Here is a 17,285-nt window from a genome sequence, read left to right as displayed (position 1 = left end):
ACTTTTATTCATTTAATCCTTCCTTTGAAACTTGAGTGATAATATGTTAATATTTTTAAAAATAATAGAACCTAATTTTCCAGTAAGAACAAGACAAATAAAAAATGAGAAAAGGTACATGGCTTCCTTAATTTGCACCCCATCAGATAACTAATGTACTGGAGTATCACTTCTCATTTTGAGAAATATTTTTCAGCATATGTCCTATTTTCTTTATTAGTCTTTCTCTTTTTCACCTGATCCTTCATTATAGTTTTAAAAGGCTTTTTTTTTTTTTTTTTTTTTTTTGCCTTTGGTCTCAATTTTTTGTGGGTGCAGAGGTGAAGAGATGCTGTCATGCTTTCCACACTAGATTACCAGGGACACCTTTCATTCTGTTTTGGTGGCTGTCTTTAGATTCTTTTTTCTTGCTTTCTCTGTATTCTAAATTTTGTCTTTGTATCTCATTTCTTACTCTCTTTCTAAGGATGAAGAAGAAAGAACACTGGAATTGAGATAAAAAGAATGATAGGAAAACAATAAGCAACAGAGGCCCTATTAAATAGGGAGCATTTTAGAGTAATAGATGCCTAAAAATGTAGGGATTAGAGTTTATGCAAACAAATATGCAAAGGACTGTGGTATAAATGCTTATAATTGGCCTGCAGATTTGCTTGTGTTAAATTTCAAATCTGGTACTGATAATGTCAAACTAATAAAAGTTTTACCCAAATGTACCTAATTATGGTCATGATCCCTGGCACTAAATCTCCTGATTAACCAAATTGAAAATATCGTTCCCAGTAGTGGCTCTTGTGATTAAGAAAGGAATATAGAAGAGAGAAGATTGCTTATACATATATTTAGACATATTTTTACAGACTATAAATAAGACCATAAGGTCTTGAAACCCCTTGATCGCTAGAAAGCAGAGAGGGCTTGGAGGGAGTATGAGGCCAGCCTGTCATTGCTATTAAGCAGAAAACTTCATCCTGGAGCTGGGTGGAGCACATAGCTTAGAGTGTTTTCCAGAAAGTAATTAAAAGGGCAACTTTCTGGCAGAAAGTTTTCATCTTCCTGATAGAGAAAAATGGAGTCTACTCCAGGCAAAAAATTGTCATATAGATATATCCAGGGAGTAGAAAAACAACCTAGAGACTTTGGGGTTTGAGTAGTGCCAATGAATAATGAAGGGATTGCATTAGAAGGTCTTTCTTATCCATCTCATTCCTAAAATATGAGAAATGCAACTGCCATTTGATATACCATCCCTGAGCCCAAGGCTTTCCCCTGTTCCAGGGACTTACTGTGGTCAATGGGGCATGGGGAAACAGATTTAGGACCTTCACCAGAGGCCAGGTTTACCCAGACCTGATGGGTCTGGAAATAGAGGATTTTTTGGGGCACTCTAGTTCTTGTCATAGGTTGGGCCAGGGGAGCGTGTCACAGTTCCTGCTTACACTCAAATCCTATTGGCTTGAATTGGAAAAAGTGATAAGCCTCAATAATACAGCCAATTTTGTTGGGGTCATTTGAATTATTGTCCCAGCATTGTTAAGAGCAGACATAGCATGGGTGCTCTGAACCAGAGGAATCTTTAGGTCTATCTTATTTCTGCAAATAGTGAGTATCTCCCATGTGCCAAAGATGATTAACATAGCATTTCTGTTTTCATAACTCACAGTTTGTAGGGCAGGGAGACAACCAAGTTTTTAGTTTCAATATAATGTATAGGAGGATGGATGTGTTGATGGACCTCAACGGAAGCACTAAAGAAGGGGTACTTAAGCCAGTCTGGGGAACAAAGGAGGCTTCTGAGAAGTGAGTTTTTATCTAAAATTTATCAACTAAAAATGTGAAAAACTCGGAAAAGTAAAAATGTCTACTTTTTAGGGAAACGTATTGTCCCTTGTTGTTGCATTTTTTTTGTGGCAAATATACATATATGCAAAAGAGCCCATGCAATATATGCAATTTTGCTTTCCACTTTTTTCCTTTGGAAAAAAGTTTTTATTTATTTCTTTTATTGTCTAAACTGTTATCCTTTGCCTTACAATGATTCATCCTGTCCTTACCCTCTTTCCATACTTTGTCATTAGCTTTGTTACACTTTCTTAGAGTCTTCCCAGGAGACATAGCCTTGTGAAACTATTACTCATGTCAGCTCTAGAACTAAATATGCTATGCACACATTATGAGTGATCACATAAATAGCTAATCTGTTCAAATATTCATTCACCAATATGTATTGAGCCCCTAATATGTGCCACGCACCCTCCTATGTACTAAGGATACAGAAATGAGGAGGCCAGATAAATCCCTGCCCTAGTGAACAACATTCTAGTGTGGAAGACACATAATAAACAAAATGTAAATAAATAATATGATTTCAAGTAGTTGTAGTACAACAAAGAAAATGAAATAGGGGAATAGAATAGAGAGTGATGGGATGGGAGATGGGGAGATGATTTTAAAGAGGGTGACCAGAGAAGGCCCCTTGAAGAGGTAATATTTGAACTCAGAGGCAGCTAGCCATGCCAAGACCTTGGGTAGAAGAAACAACAAGTATAAAAGCTCCAAGGTGGAAATGAACCTGACGGTAAGATGTCTACTGTGGCTGGAGTATTGTGATAAAGGGGAGTGCTGAAGGGCTGGCAAGAGCCAATTCCTAGAGGTAGTGATAGAGAATTCCAATTTTATGTTAAATGTAATGAGAAGCCACTGGAGGGTTTTCAGCAGGAAAATTATATGAACAATAAAAAGATTTCGCTGGCTTCTGTGTAGACAGTAGACAGCAGAGAGAGACAAGAGCAGAATGATGGTGACAAATTTTGTTTTCTACTCTTGTCCAGGTATGATGATGATGCCATGGACATGAGTGTTAGCAGTGAAGGACATAAACAGAAGTAGAATCATCTATCTATCTATCTATCTATCTATCTATCTATCTATCTATCTATCTATCTATCTATCTATCATAATCACCATCACTCATGGACTTTCAGACACACATGCACACACAAATAGAACAGTACAATGAATCCTTTTCTATGTATTACCTAGCTGCAGCAACTTGCTATTCTTGTATACTTGCATACTTCTTGCTATTTTGTATCCATTTTTATTATTTTATTTTCTGGGGTATTTTAAAAGCAAATCTTGTATGTCATATTCTGTTATCTATCAATACTTTAGTATTTATCTTGAACATATAAGGACTTAAATATATTTAGCCATACTACCATTACTACATTTGACAAAATAGCAGTAGTACCTTAATAAATATCACCTAATAACCACAGACTGAGATGTATTTTGAGGGCAGAGGCAATATGTTGGTGTACTGGGTGGGTATGAAGAGAGGCATCAGGAAACCTAGTTGTTGGCTGAGGTTCCAAGATGGAGAAAACTGGGGAAGAAGCATGTGGTGGTGGTGGTGGTGGTTTTCTGCCTGGTCTAGGAAACCAGAATTCTATCAAGATATTAGTCATTCTGTAGAGGAATGCATTACTGAAGCTTAGGGGAGAGGTGTGGGCTGAAGATATAATTTAAAAGTCATCACACTTTGGGAGGCTGAGGCGGGCACATCACCTGAGGTCAGGAGTTTGAGACCAGCCTGGCCAACATGGTGAAACCCTGTCTCTACTAAAAATACAAAAAAATTAGCCAGGCATGGTGGTGGGCACCTGTAATCCCAGCTGCTTGGGAGGCTGAGGCAGGACAATCGCTTGAACCTGGGAAGTGAATGTTGCAGTGAGCCGAGACTGTGCCATTGCACTCCATCCTGCCTGGGCAACAAGAAAGAAACTCCATCTAAAAAAAAAAAAACAAAAAACTCATCCAAGGCCTGTTGCAGTGGCCTATGCCTATAATCTCAGCACTTTGGGAGGCCAAGGCAAGCAGATCACTTGAGAGCAGAAATTTGAGACCAACCTGGGCAAATGGGCAAAACCCCATTTCTACTAAAAATATAAAAATTAGCCAGGCTTGGTGGTGTGCACCTGCGGTCGCAGCTACTCAGGAGGCTGAGGAGGGAGGATTGATGCCTGGAAATTCAAGGCTGCAGCAAGCAGAGATCATGCCATGCACTCCAGTCTGGGCAACAGAGACCCTGTTTCAAAAAAAAAAAAAAAGTCATTTGGCCACCTTGGATGAAGATTCTGGGCCCTACATAGTGGAGAGAGGAACTCTAGCTCTCAGGCACTCTAAAGTTTGAAGATGGGCGAAAGAGAAAGGGCTGGCTAAGGGTGTGAGAAGCAGTGACTAATGAAATAAGAGGAAAACTACTTGGATGTTCTAGAGTTAAAACAAAGAAAAGATTTGAAGAAAGAGGGGGTGGCCAACTGTGATAAATAAAGTGAAGACTGAGAACTGATCACTGGATTTAGTAACATACAGGATGACCAGAGAGGTTGCAGTTGGAAGGATGGAGACAAAATCCTGATTGGAGAAAGCATGGACAGTCAAGAAGTAGAGAAAGTGAGTGCAGATAGCTCTTTTGAAGACTTGAAATCAAAATCAGAATGTACAATCCTTATAATGAGGTGCTTCATAATAATAAAAAATAGTCACAGTATTTTAAATGTATATATTATTTGACAGTTTACAAAATGCTTTAATGAATCTATTTCATCTGAAAGTAAAAAATGTCATGAAAGACAGGTGTTTAAATGTTAGGTGGGTTTGTGGCATTTCAAAGACCTCAGTTTTCTGAATAAAGACATTCTGAGGGGTTGATAAGAGCCGGTTTTGGTACGTCATAGCAGAGAATTCCAGTCTCAATCAATATCTTGCCTGAAGGCTGGTTGGTTCTGAAGCTTTGACTCAAGTGCATGTTTTCCAGTTCTACAACATGTACTCTTCTACTATGCTACATCATTTCCTTCATAAACAAGGGGGCCAATATTCTCTTCTTTAAAGGTGTAAAATTTAAATTCCAATTTCTGGCCCGTTCTCAACAGAATTTGGTTTCTGCAAGTGTCAAGATTGTTCCTAAAAAGTCATCCTCAAAGGACGGGGACAGAGTCTTACTATAAAATTTCCTGGTTTTTGTTTAAATGACCGATCAAGATTTGTCATTTATGGATTTACATTGACTCGAACTTTGTTTCTCCTCATAATGAAGGTGCCGAAGGTACAAAGCTGAGGGTCTAATGACAGGAAGTACTCTGGTAATTGTAAGGAAGAAGATTTATCCTGGTCCTGAGAAAAATGTAAGTGACATAATGGTTGAAGCTTCAGAGAGTAGAGATATTTTACCCATGATTATAAATAAATCCTGACTGAAATCTGTTGGTGTGATGTTAAGTTATGATTCTGAGAAGACAAGCCTAGAGGGACCAGAATAATACAGTCCAGGCATATAGTTTTCTGATGAGCTCGCCATTTATGGGGACAAAGCTTGGAATATCTTGAGAAATGAAAGTTAATGTATCCTTTATTAGACAATCTTTCTGGTCTATCAGTTTTCTCACCGGACTTTTGTTGACAGCTATATGGCAAACAATCTAACACTGAGGTCATTCTGAAGTGCAGGTATTCTTCATTGTTGACGGGAAGATATCCATATACTCCGGGTATCAGAAGACAGAGATAGTTTAGTTGTGGTTATTTAAGAGCCAGATTTATATTTTTCCACTAGTCTTCAGGTTTTTTGATAACCACAGTCTGTATCTGATTCCACTTGCAGCTCTGACACTCAGCATGGTGTCTAGATTAGAGGGGTCATTTTGTACACATAAGAGTGGTCTTAAACTCATTAATGCAGGGTGATGATACCGTGTATGCCAGTGATGAACTCATTAAGAATTCTAGGGCCAAGCTTGGTGGCTCATGCCTGTAACCCCAGCACTTTGGGAGACTGAGGCGGGCAGATCACTTGAGGCCAGGAGTTTAAGACCAGCCTGGCCAACATGGCGAAACGCTGTCTCTACTAAAAATACAAAAATTAGCCAGGTGTGGTGATGCATGTCTGTAATCCCAGCTACTCAGGCTGCTGAGGCACGAGAATAGTTTGAACCCAGGAGGTCAAGGGTGCAGTGAGCCAAGATGGTGCCACTGCACTCCAGCCTGGATGACAGAGTGAGACTCCGTTTCAAAAAAAAAAAAAAAAAAAAGAAAAAAAAAGAATTCGACTTATGTGCTATCCCATTTTTGAGGAACTAGGGATGATAAACATTACAACTTATTTTAAAGTGACATCTTGAAATTTTCTTAAAAAGTTCTGGGACAGTGTTACTGCAAACCTAATAAGTAAATAAACTCCTCATATTCCAGTGATACCTTTAATTGTACTTTGTGCTGTAAAATCAGAAATGCTATTTCCAGAATGTTAGGTTTTCTGGCCAGAACAAACCACATCACACCATTGAGCAACACTTTCGCTTTGTCTGTGTTGCTGTGGCTTGTATTATTAGTTGACATGTAAGGCAGCCAATATTTTTTCTGGTTTAAGAGACATTAGGTTATCTCTTCACTTGGCTCTATATGGGCAAATTGATTGAGACTATCACTAGAGGCAATGAAAAAGTATAACATAGGCCTTTTATCCTGGAACTAAGATATCCAGGTTTTCTTTTCCATTGGAAACTATCTTCTTTTGGGGTATTTGTTTTTTTCAAAAAGAGGATAATTATTTGCTATTAAGCTCAGTAAGAGTGAATTCCCTGATTTTTCAAAATAATATGTGGCCACTTAGATGAAGAGGATAGTTGATCTACTTGGGCTAAGGTGATTGTACATTTTTTAAATCAAAATATGTTCTTCATATAAGAAAGATTTCAGAAACAGTGATTTTTTTCCTATAGACATTGTTCTTAGGATAGTTAGATAGTCGGTGGTTATCTGTAGAATATTTTTAATAGATAGGTACTAGAAATGTATCTCCCAACTTTATTCTACTGTTGGCAAAGGAGGTGAATCAGATGACCTAAGATTTTACAGATTTGTTTTCCCCAAAAGTTTTAAACTTGGATTGGGGAAGCACAAAGATTCATGGCAGCTTGCCTGCATTAACTTTATAATATTGAAATTGAAATGATAGAAAGGTGGAGCTTAGAATTAAAAAAAGGAATATTGGTTCACACCTGTAATCTCAGCACTTTGGGAGGCTGAGGTGGGAAAATCACTTGAAGCCAGGAGTTCAAGACCAGCCTGGACAACAAAGTGAGACCTCCCCTGCCCGCTGCCCCTCAAGGGAATGTTATAAATACATGAAGATGTCGATAGCAAAGCTGGGAATGGGCTCTCAGTTTGTAGTGGATGTTTTGCTGTGCCACCCACATCCCCCCTTAGGACTGCAGAACATATTTTCCCAGCTGTCAGGAGTGCTGCCCACATATAACCTTCAGCTGGCAGCCCTCTCTGGGAATTGCCCTTGGCTGACGAGAGTGTTTTCCTTAAGGACACTCCTCCTTTCTGGGGTCATCCTGCATCCAATGACTGAATCATGCCATGGTATAAAGTCCTGGTCCCCTTGATCCTATTGTAAAGGCCTGTTCCAGCTCCAGAGCTCTCGATGGTCTTGGCTGTGGCTTTCGTTGTGGCTACATCAACAGCCCAACTGCTCCCTCTGTCCAGCAGTGCTTCTTTCGTCTCTTACAGGTGTTAATCCCAAGAGAACTTGCCAATCAACCTCTTATACATAAAGCTCCCTCTAAATCTACTACCCAGGAATCCAACCTAGACCAATAGCTCTGTTTTCTCCATGGTCAATCTAAGATAGTTCCTCTAGCTTTCATAAGGGAGAACAGATGGAATTGTCTTTCTTTGAAATCATTTTCTTCTGAATTCCTGTGTCTTCATAATCTATAGCCATCTATTCACAGAATCCTACTAAGAATCTACAGAAGATAGAGTCTTAGGAGGCTCATTTGGGCAAGGGTTTTAGTTTAGGAAAATGTTGAAAGAGAGTACATTTCCTGTAAAACATTCAGCAGGCTTATTGTTCAGGTAAAACTTAGTGAGTTGATCATTTTGTTTTCAAAATAGGAAGGCTAAATTGTGTGTCTATTTCTGCATCTGAATAATGCACAATAGGATTTATATAAATTAGGCAGGGCATCTGTAAGATTGCTTACTTTTTCTCAGCAAATTGTTAAACTAAATTCTCCATGCTATAGCACTACATCTTTCATCATCTCTTATTTTCACCCTCCTCCCTGGCAAAATTGGCGAGAGAGCATCTTCAGCAGCTGACCAGAGACCTCCTTGTGTGATTTTGCCTCAGCATAAGCATTTTGCTAAGAAGAATGGAGAAAAAAGGGAAACATCTGCATTCTTTAAAATAAATAGATTCCAAAGACATGAGCGTTATGTTCATTCTCAACGTAGTGAGATCCTGTTCACCAGTCTGTTATTAGGGGATTAGGGCCAAGCTGTATGTTTTCCTCTAGCGCAGCTCTGATGGTACTGGGATTGAAAAGAACAAGAAACTGCTGCTGTCCACTGAGTGTTTGTGTCAGGGGATCATGATTGCAAGCTGTCTTTGGATCAACTGGTTTTAAATGCTGGGAGTGTGCACTGTTGCCATGATTGGGTCCTTTCAGCTCCTTAGGGTCCAATCTTTTTCTATATAGGTAATACGTAATTACTCTGGGAAATAAAAAGCAGCAATAAATATAGATGTATTAAGAGCATGGGCTTTGTAGCCAGACAAACTTGGGTTCTGGTCCCAGACCTGCCACTTATATGTGACCTTGGCCAAGTTTTCTTCTATTACTTCTTTCTGCTTCTATTCTTCTTTTCAGTTGGCCATTAAAATACTAATATGTGTAATGCCAAATAATTTAAACAGTATGAAAGAATGTAAAATGGAAACGAAGTCTCTATTCCATCCCAATTTCCCTCTTCATTTTCTTTCTCTATTGTCAACCACAGTAGTTTCTTGTGTATCTTTCAAGAAATTTTCTATGCCTATAAAAATGTATAATATATCCTACATGCACTTACTTCTTTTAACATTTCCTAATAATGTAACTTACAGCATATTTCATATTAGCACATATAGACCTACCTTATCCTTTTCAGTGGCTGCACTATATTCCATTGAGTGAATGAACCATGATTAAGTAAGTATTTCATTGTACATCTATCTAATTCCTATTGATGGACATTTTTGTGGCTTCTAATCAATTTCTGCTACAAATAATGCTGCAATAAATATCCTGGTACATTCATATTTGAGTACCTGTAGGATCAGTTTTCAAAGTGTGTAGTCATTTAAACTTTTGATAGATACTGCAAAATAAGGCAAAGATCTCAATTTCTATGAACCTCAGTGTCCTACTCTGTAAAATGGAAGTCAAAACAATACCTATCTCTAGGGCTGTTGTGAGGATTAAATGAGATAAGATACATGAATAGTGTTGCCAGATGTAGCAAATTAAAATATAAGACTCTATTTAAATTTGGATTTCAGATAAACAATAATAATGTTTTTGTATAAATGTGTCCCAAATCTTTCATGGAATATATACTAAAAATAATTTGTTGTTTATCTGAAATTCAAATTTAATTGAGGGGTTATTTATTTTATTTGGCGCCCTATACATGAAGGGATCAGTACAGTCCCTGGAATGCAGTAAGCACTAGATAAACATGGGATGCTATAATTCTTATTAGACATTCAGGCAAATGCTATCATTCAGCAAATGTTTTTGGAAATAATGATTCTATACTCCTTAATTTATTTGTCATTCATTCACTGCATACTTATTGAGTGCCTGCTGTGAACTAGGTATTATTCTAAGTCCTCAGGATGGAGTGGTGAACAAAAAAAGTGTATGAGCAAGGGAATACTTTTGAGTGTTATAAGGCTGACATGTGCTTGAGATTAAAGAAGAAACCAAGCTCAGTGTTAAGTGGATTGATTGGTTAATTGGGGAGGTTGATTATATTGACCTTTATTATCTACTCTCTCTAGTTACCCCAACACTTCTGTAGCTTGTGAGGAAATCCCCTTTTCAGGAATCCATGTTGCTGGTGGGAAATCAGGAGCATTAGAACATGGAAAGGATGACCTTGATGAACCCATTGAAAATCCCCTCTTTTGTTTCTTAAGCTTTAGCAATGCACTTGCAATATTGCTTCCAAAAGTGTTCCTTAAGGTCAACACTTGATTTTCAGCTTCTGAAAGCAATAGTCTAGTGACATGGAGCATGATAGGTGCTACCTCACTCTCAGACTTGCATTTTCTCAAGGAGATTTTCAGTGAAGTCTAGCACCTCTTAGTATGCTATGCCTCATCAGGAAGAAGCAGGTTCAGACCAGTTTATCAAAAATTATTAGTTGCAGTTGCTATCTCTTACCTCCTTTTCTTAGAACTCAGAGTTCTGAGAGTAGATATATAGTGGCATATTTTTTAAAAATTTGCTTCAAATAATTCTAGTTGCTGTTCTGTGGCAGCTAAACTCCGTATGTTTTATGGTGCCTTTGGAATCTAAATTTTATGAATTTTTTACTTGGATTTTGGCTTATTTAGCAATTGGCTTGTGAGTTTGCTAAGGTAAAGGCTATCTTATTATCCCATATGTATTTAAAAAAACGGATTCTAAGAAGCATTAACTAGATTATGTCAGAGTTTTATACTCTGAAATAATTATATGATGCTGAAAATTGAGCCACATTTTAAAATCTTATAACTTATCCTTTCTTTTCAGAATATTCATATACTGCAATTCATCTACAGGAGCTTTTACCTTTTGACAATGGCAAAAGCAAAGTTTGAAGGTGCTGAGTCTGTGGAGCCAGTGTCACCTTCACAGCCCAAAAGGCCATCCTATGTCCCCCTAGAAGAGCTATGGTGCAAGATTGCTTTAAACATGAACCCTGAGAACAGCTGCATCACACATGTAGAGCCAGGGAGTGTCTGCTTTCATGTTTCAAGTTGGCGACAAAACCCAATCACCATACTAGCTAAAATTTTAGAAGTCTAGAAATATTTTGAAGATGAGTTTTAAAGCAAATCATTTTGTCTGACCCTCCAGTTCTGCTGGGATATTTTTTATGTATTATTGTCAGTGGTGGTGGTTGTAGGTAGGACAAGAAAAATGATTGGATTCAAAATATAGATTATTTAAATTTGTTTATACATCTTTATCAGTTTATGCTTGTTTAGCAAGTTTGGGTACTTCTGCTGCTATGATCCTTAGTGCTCATTAAATGTATCTCTGAGTTCCTAGTTAAGTGCAGTTATATATATTAATATTTGATAAGACAGAATAGGGGATAATGTAAAAACTCCTCTGATTGTATTGCACATACTGATTGTTCTACAGGGATATATTCAAATCAGAGGTTACGCAAGGCGTCTCACACAGCCTATGGTTTACCAATATCTCCAGGCTCTTTTTCTGTAAACTCTAGTTACATTTGTAGAGTGTTACTTTCTCCTCTTTAAAATAACCTATTTTGTGCTTCTTTTTCTTACTCTTCGTTCAGTTTCTGATAACTGTGTCAAATCATAAGACAGTTTCCTCTCATGGTCTTACTTTGTGAGGGCTGTGCTTTCTTCTTGTTAGGGTTCTGTCCACAAACCTGAAAAGTGTGTCCAATTGTCCATTGTAAAGGTTATTGATGAAGTAGTTTGGATTGTGCTAGGCTCGGCGTCAACATCCAGAACTACTGCCTACTGTTTCTTGTATAATCCTTCCTAGAGCTTGTGCTATACAAGTTGGAAGAATAAGAGTTTGGAAATAAGACGCAATATCATCTTGACTTCTTCCTGAGACAGGTGCACTTTCAGTAGAGACTTCAAGGCAATTTGGTAGCAGTGCAGTTTCCAAAAATGACACAATAGCCTTCTCTGTCCACTCATGCCCATTTTTTCTAAGATGCTGTTTGCTGAGAAGTGTCACTAAGGTGCCAGAGGAGGTGTCTCTAGGAGAAATTAACCAGCACATAATTCATACCTGTAAAGATAAATTAGATTTAGAAGGCTTCCTAGGTTCTTCTATTGTTGTCAAACTAGTTAAAGTTCAGAAAAGTGTAGCACTGGAAAAATGATTGAATTCTGGCTAGAGATGAAAATACTGCAATTGAAAAATTTCCAGAACAACGTGTACTTGGATCTGTATTAAAGAAAAATTCTTTGAGTGTTTAAGCCAAATGATCCAGCAGAGTTGATAGTGTGAGGCATATTTCACAGTCGAATAAATATTTAAAACTATTTTCCAGCCTATAAAACAAGTAAATTAGGTTTTTTTTTTTTAAAGTACAATGAAATTAACCTGTCCACCTCAACTTGTTGGGCAAACCTGCTCTACTCATCCCAACCTTTTCTCTTAGAAGGGAATCTCTGAGAAAGAAATGTGATGAAAACTTCCAAGTTGGAAAACAAAGCTGGTTTACATTTCAGGGAATTTCAGAAGGAATGATTAGCATCATGGTATACTGGCCCAGGTGGTCTGCATCCAGAGGGCCTGTCTGGTTTTGGACAGCCCTGACTAACTTGTCATCAGGGGCCAAATTCAATGGACACAATAGCTTTTCATAATAAACCCCTTTGAACTGGGTGGAGGGTGGTCTTGGGGCTCCATCATACACATGACCTGCACAGAAAGCAGTGCAGTAGGTTGACTGTGTTGTTCTCTATTCTGAGCTGCTGTCCTGTTAGAATACCACCAAGCCTGGTTTGTAGGTAGTCCTTCTCATTCACTCTTCCAAGGCTTCTTTTATCATGCTTTGTTGTTCTTGTCCTTTCCAGAATTTAACATATTTTTCCTTTTACTTGCATTTTAGCTATTGCTCTACCTTGCCACTGTCTCCTTTGCTTTCTTGCCTCCAGTTAAATAGACTTCTGAGGCAATGGCAATGATGTTTCTGTATTTATCCATCGAGTTGGAAAAGAATGTCAGTGACTAAAATTTATTGAGATTTCGTAGCTGCTGCATAAAGCTGGCACCATAGGTGGTGGGAAGAGTGCTCAGCCAAGAGTTTAGCATTTGAGTTTAGCCCAGGAGTACCACTAACTCGCTGGGTATCTTTGACCAATCACTTAACCTCCCTGGGCCTTTGTTCCCGTGTTAATGTAAGACCATTTTGAATTTAACATACTAGGAAAGTCTTGTCTGCTTCCTCTGTTATATGATGCTACATTGTGAATACATTCCCTTGGTTATACTTTCAATTCTTCATTCTTGAAGAAAATTAATTTTATTTTTGTTTTTAGACTGCAGAATGAAAAATGGATGAATGTCAAAGTGGGAGACATCATTAAATTAGAAAATAACCAATTTGTTGCTGTAAGTATTCAATATTGTTTAAATAATTTATCTCAGATTAAAGTAGCATATATATGGAAGTATTTACATTTGCAAATTTAGTAAATCCTTACTAATCCAGAATAATTATCATCAGTATGTGTTAGTAAAAAGTCTCAATTATAAAATATTTTAAAAGACGTTGATTTATTAGTTTCAATAACTTGGCAACTCACATAAGGTTGAATGAGTATCACCTTGTCTATTTCCCTAGAGATCTTTTAAATTAATAGGAACAAAAGATTTTAAATTAGCCAATATTTGATGTAAATAAGAGTTTTAAAAATGGCTCCTGAGTACTTTAAAAAGTCTGCTCTCACATATTTTGTGATTAGTACTGTTAGTATCCTGATTAGTATTGTTAATTTACAGTATATTTGAAAAAAAGCTAGAGAAAGAGAAAATATATGTTTCTTCCTTAAAAATTAGAAAATGTGTATTGATTGTGTTGAATTAATAACATGTTATTGAGATTTTACTTTATCAAATATATTATAATTTATATACTCAAATGGCCTATGTTATAATTTCCTTAATAAAATTCAAGGGATTAGTCTAATTACTAAAATATATGCAACTAACTATTGTTCAAATTAAATTTAAGGTAACAAAAGTTATTGAGATCAGAGATTAAAAAATTCAAGTTATTGTATTGTTTATGTCAAATATATATTAGCTTACATATGAAATTTTTTGTGTTGAGTGCTATTTTGTGTATCAAGTTGAGACATTTTACCACAGGGAAAAAAATATGGCCCCAAGAGTTATTTACAAGAACAACAACTCAGTTAAGAGTCCTAAACATTCACTTTCAGAAACAGTCTTCTTTCATTAATGCACCATCTGTGTATACTGAATTCTCCAGAACAACCCACACTAAGGAGACTACTCAGTAGACAGGCCTTCACAAAAGAGTTCACACTTTCAGTAGAAAAGTGCTTATTTCTCTGGTAACCACAATGCTTTGGAAAATAGCTGGGAGCCAAAAATAAACAAAAAGGTGTCGGCAGCCAAAACAGAGGTCTCAAAGTCCACTCTGGTTAAGCTCCTTATAAGTAGAACAGTTTGCCAGGTTCTCACTCGCAATCTATTTACTTTTATTTAAGCCACAATTTAAATTCGCTTGTCCATCTTATTTTTCAGCTCATTAAAGATTAGGAATAATACCCTGGAAGGTGGTGTCTGTTAGAACATACTCTGTGCGTGGAATCAAGGTAGCTCCAGTGTAAGGGCACTAGATGGGGAACTGGGAGAGAACTGAGGCTTTGCTTCATTCTTTCAGTGACAGTAAAGACTTTATCTTCTTTGTCTTTGGTTTGTCCATGTGTCAAATAAGATGCTAGACCACTACAGGATCTCAAAAATCCGTTCCATGCTGTGATTCTCTTCTAAGCTGACACTAGACTATACGATTCTTGCAGGCAAAGCACCTATTGATTTGCCTGTTCTCCAACACTTGGTGCCATGTTCCATCAACAGGGGCATTTGGTAAATGTTGGCTGAATAATTAAGTGTTGATCTTTGTAAGAAAGAAGACAGGAAAAAAAAAGAAAAGTAGATATAAATTTACAAAAATTCAGATGTTCTGGATCAATAGGATACCAGTAAACAGTATCTGCCCTAATTAAAGATCACTTAATTCAGGGTTCTTTGTCTAAGAAGAAAGGGCTCCAGGCAACTCATTCGAGTTCTACTCTCAATTAAAATGATTACAGTGAAAGAGTTTTGGTGCTTCTAAGTGGATAACCTTAACTTATAAAAAAGGGACATGTGGAATTCTAAGATGTGTGCATTCAAATGTTTTTGGCAATGATTTCAGCTAGGTAGTGTCAGATTATTGAAGAATTAGCATAAACTGATATATGCCACACACTTAACTATCATTTTATTTGGAATAGAATATTTCAGGGGCAATGCTAGGTATGTTTTTACTTCAGGTATTCAGTAAAAACAATGAGTGTTAGGAGCCCCATGAACGTGCTCTAACAAGGGTGAACATCAGACTGGACTCACTTGTTTACTAACGCCATAGTGTGCTGATTTATCACATTTTTAGGAATGGGTCCAGAAAAGCAGCAGTCAAATCTATGTCTCAAAGCTTTTAACTCTATGGTGCCTCATGGCCAGCAGATCTAGGCTCCAACTGGCCCTCTAGCCTTTATGTTTGAATTTGTATTTTCTTTGGTCTTTGTTTTTAATTTGGTTATATTTTCTATATTACGGTATGTGTGCTTACTTGCTATTGCAAAAGCTTCAATGAAGTGAAATACAGAAGGCAAGCACAAGTGCATTTGAAGAGCAGAATTTTGAATTTTAATTAATTTAGATTTAAATAGCTACATGTGATTTGTGGCTACTGTATTAGACACACGGATGTGGCCTTTTATGGTGGTTCCCATGATGGGGTGAGAATGCTTATTTTCCACTCTTCCTCTTGTTATCGTTTGGAGGGACAGCACCAAAATAACACTCTAAGTGTCTTTCATCCAGTTGCTCACGCCTCTCTCCTAGGAGTGACTTCTCTGATTGGTGAGTTTGGGAGCTGGGAGTGGCGCCACATGACCTAGGTGATGCTTCCTTAATTCTTGTTCTCTTTGAGCTGCACCTGTGTGCAGAGAGTCTGTTCTGCTCTGCTCTTCCACGCTATCAATTTTATAGAAACAAATCCCTGTGGTGGGGGTATTGGGAGGGCCAGGGCAACTTAGAGCTTCCAGCATCTGTGGCTTGATTAGTATGTCTAACAGGAGTGAAGCCCATTTGGGCCACAGACCTGAAGCCTGGTCTTTATCAGTAATAACAGCTTTATCAAAAAAAGATATTTTTATCTCCATTGTTCTCTGTTTGACTCCTACAAATGTAGTTCTGTTGGCCTAATCTTTGGATAACCGAGGATGGAAGTCCTTCAAATCCACCTCACTGAACCTCTTGATTAGGTAATTTTGTTCAAAGTTTTTCCATGTCTATCTACTCAGCACCTACAAAACCATTTTCAAGGGCAAGAAAATTTTTTTTTTGGTGAACCATTGGAATCACTTAGGAGTACTAATATATCTCCCTGCACTCTGGTATCAGCTGGCGGGGGCTTCAGAGAGCTTATATTCGGGGGGCAAAACTTAACAGGCCCCTGAAAGAGACTCACTTAGGAGTTATACTGAGGTAGATTTGGGGGAAACCAGGTCATGAAAGTCATGAAAACAATTGCTAGCATTTATTGGCCATACGCCACATGCCAGACAATATTAACAAGCACTTCATGTGATTAACTCATTTAATCCTCACATTAGCGCAGTAAGGGCAGGTTATGTAGTATCCTTATTGCTCTCACTTTACAGATGAGAAAACAGAGGCACAGTGCCGTCAAACAGCTCACCAATGGGACATTCAGGAGTTAAGTCTATGCAACGTAGCTCAAGTGCCCCCACTTCTAACCACTACCATTTGCTGTTCCTTACTCCATTGGAACAGTCATCCTCATTGACTTGAATCTGGGCTACCAGAGTTAGGGGCTCTTGGCTTGGATGCTGGAAGCCAAGTGATCAGAAAATATGTTGTGCCCAGTGCAGATGCATAACTTCTAGCTGTTCGAACTTAGAATTTGCAACCTGATTTATGTCAGTTTATCAGTAAATTTTAAGCAAGGAAAAAAGCTCACCGGAGATTGCCAATTAGCTGGCATATTCAGAAGTTACTTACCTTTTATTTATTTTTATTTATTTATTTTTTTATGTAGGGGACTCCCTTGTTCTGCATTTGTATGTACATTTTAAAATTCAAGAATACTTGTGGGCTGAATTGCCAGAATTCCTAGTTTTTTGGAAGGACCAGGAAAAATGCAGAGTATATAATTCAGATACCACAAGGAGTCTGACTTGCATTAGAAGAACCAAATAAATTTTGTTAGAAAAACATACTGCAGAGTTCCTGATACCACCGGAACTCGGACCGTGGGAGCCAGGCGTACCTTTCTCCTTCACTGGACAGCAGTACTCTTGTGTTGTTTCACTTTTCTTAGCTGATGGTAGAAATAAAATCCTTACTTGGCATGAG

The 17,285-nt window shown here is 37.7% G+C and overlaps 1 protein-coding gene across 2 annotated transcripts in view; it reads left to right on the top strand.

The window, feature by feature from the left end:
- ATP8B4 (ATPase phospholipid transporting 8B4 (putative)) overlaps nt 1-17,285 on the top strand; it is a 283,542-nt gene that overhangs the window by 113,993 nt on the left and 152,264 nt on the right. For both annotated transcript variants that reach the window (XM_055362981.2, XM_019011219.4), the window contains one exon: nt 13,148-13,220. In XM_055362981.2, the coding sequence (XP_055218956.2) occupies nt 13,148-13,220 (73 nt within the window). The remainder of the gene's footprint in view (nt 1-13,147; nt 13,221-17,285) is intronic.

The sequence above is a fragment of the Gorilla gorilla genome, chromosome 16, assembly GCF_029281585.2.
Source record: "Gorilla gorilla gorilla isolate KB3781 chromosome 16, NHGRI_mGorGor1-v2.1_pri, whole genome shotgun sequence".
In the NCBI taxonomy this organism is placed as follows: Eukaryota; Metazoa; Chordata; class Mammalia; order Primates; family Hominidae; genus Gorilla; species Gorilla gorilla.
This window is presented reverse-complemented; position numbering and strand designations above follow the sequence as displayed.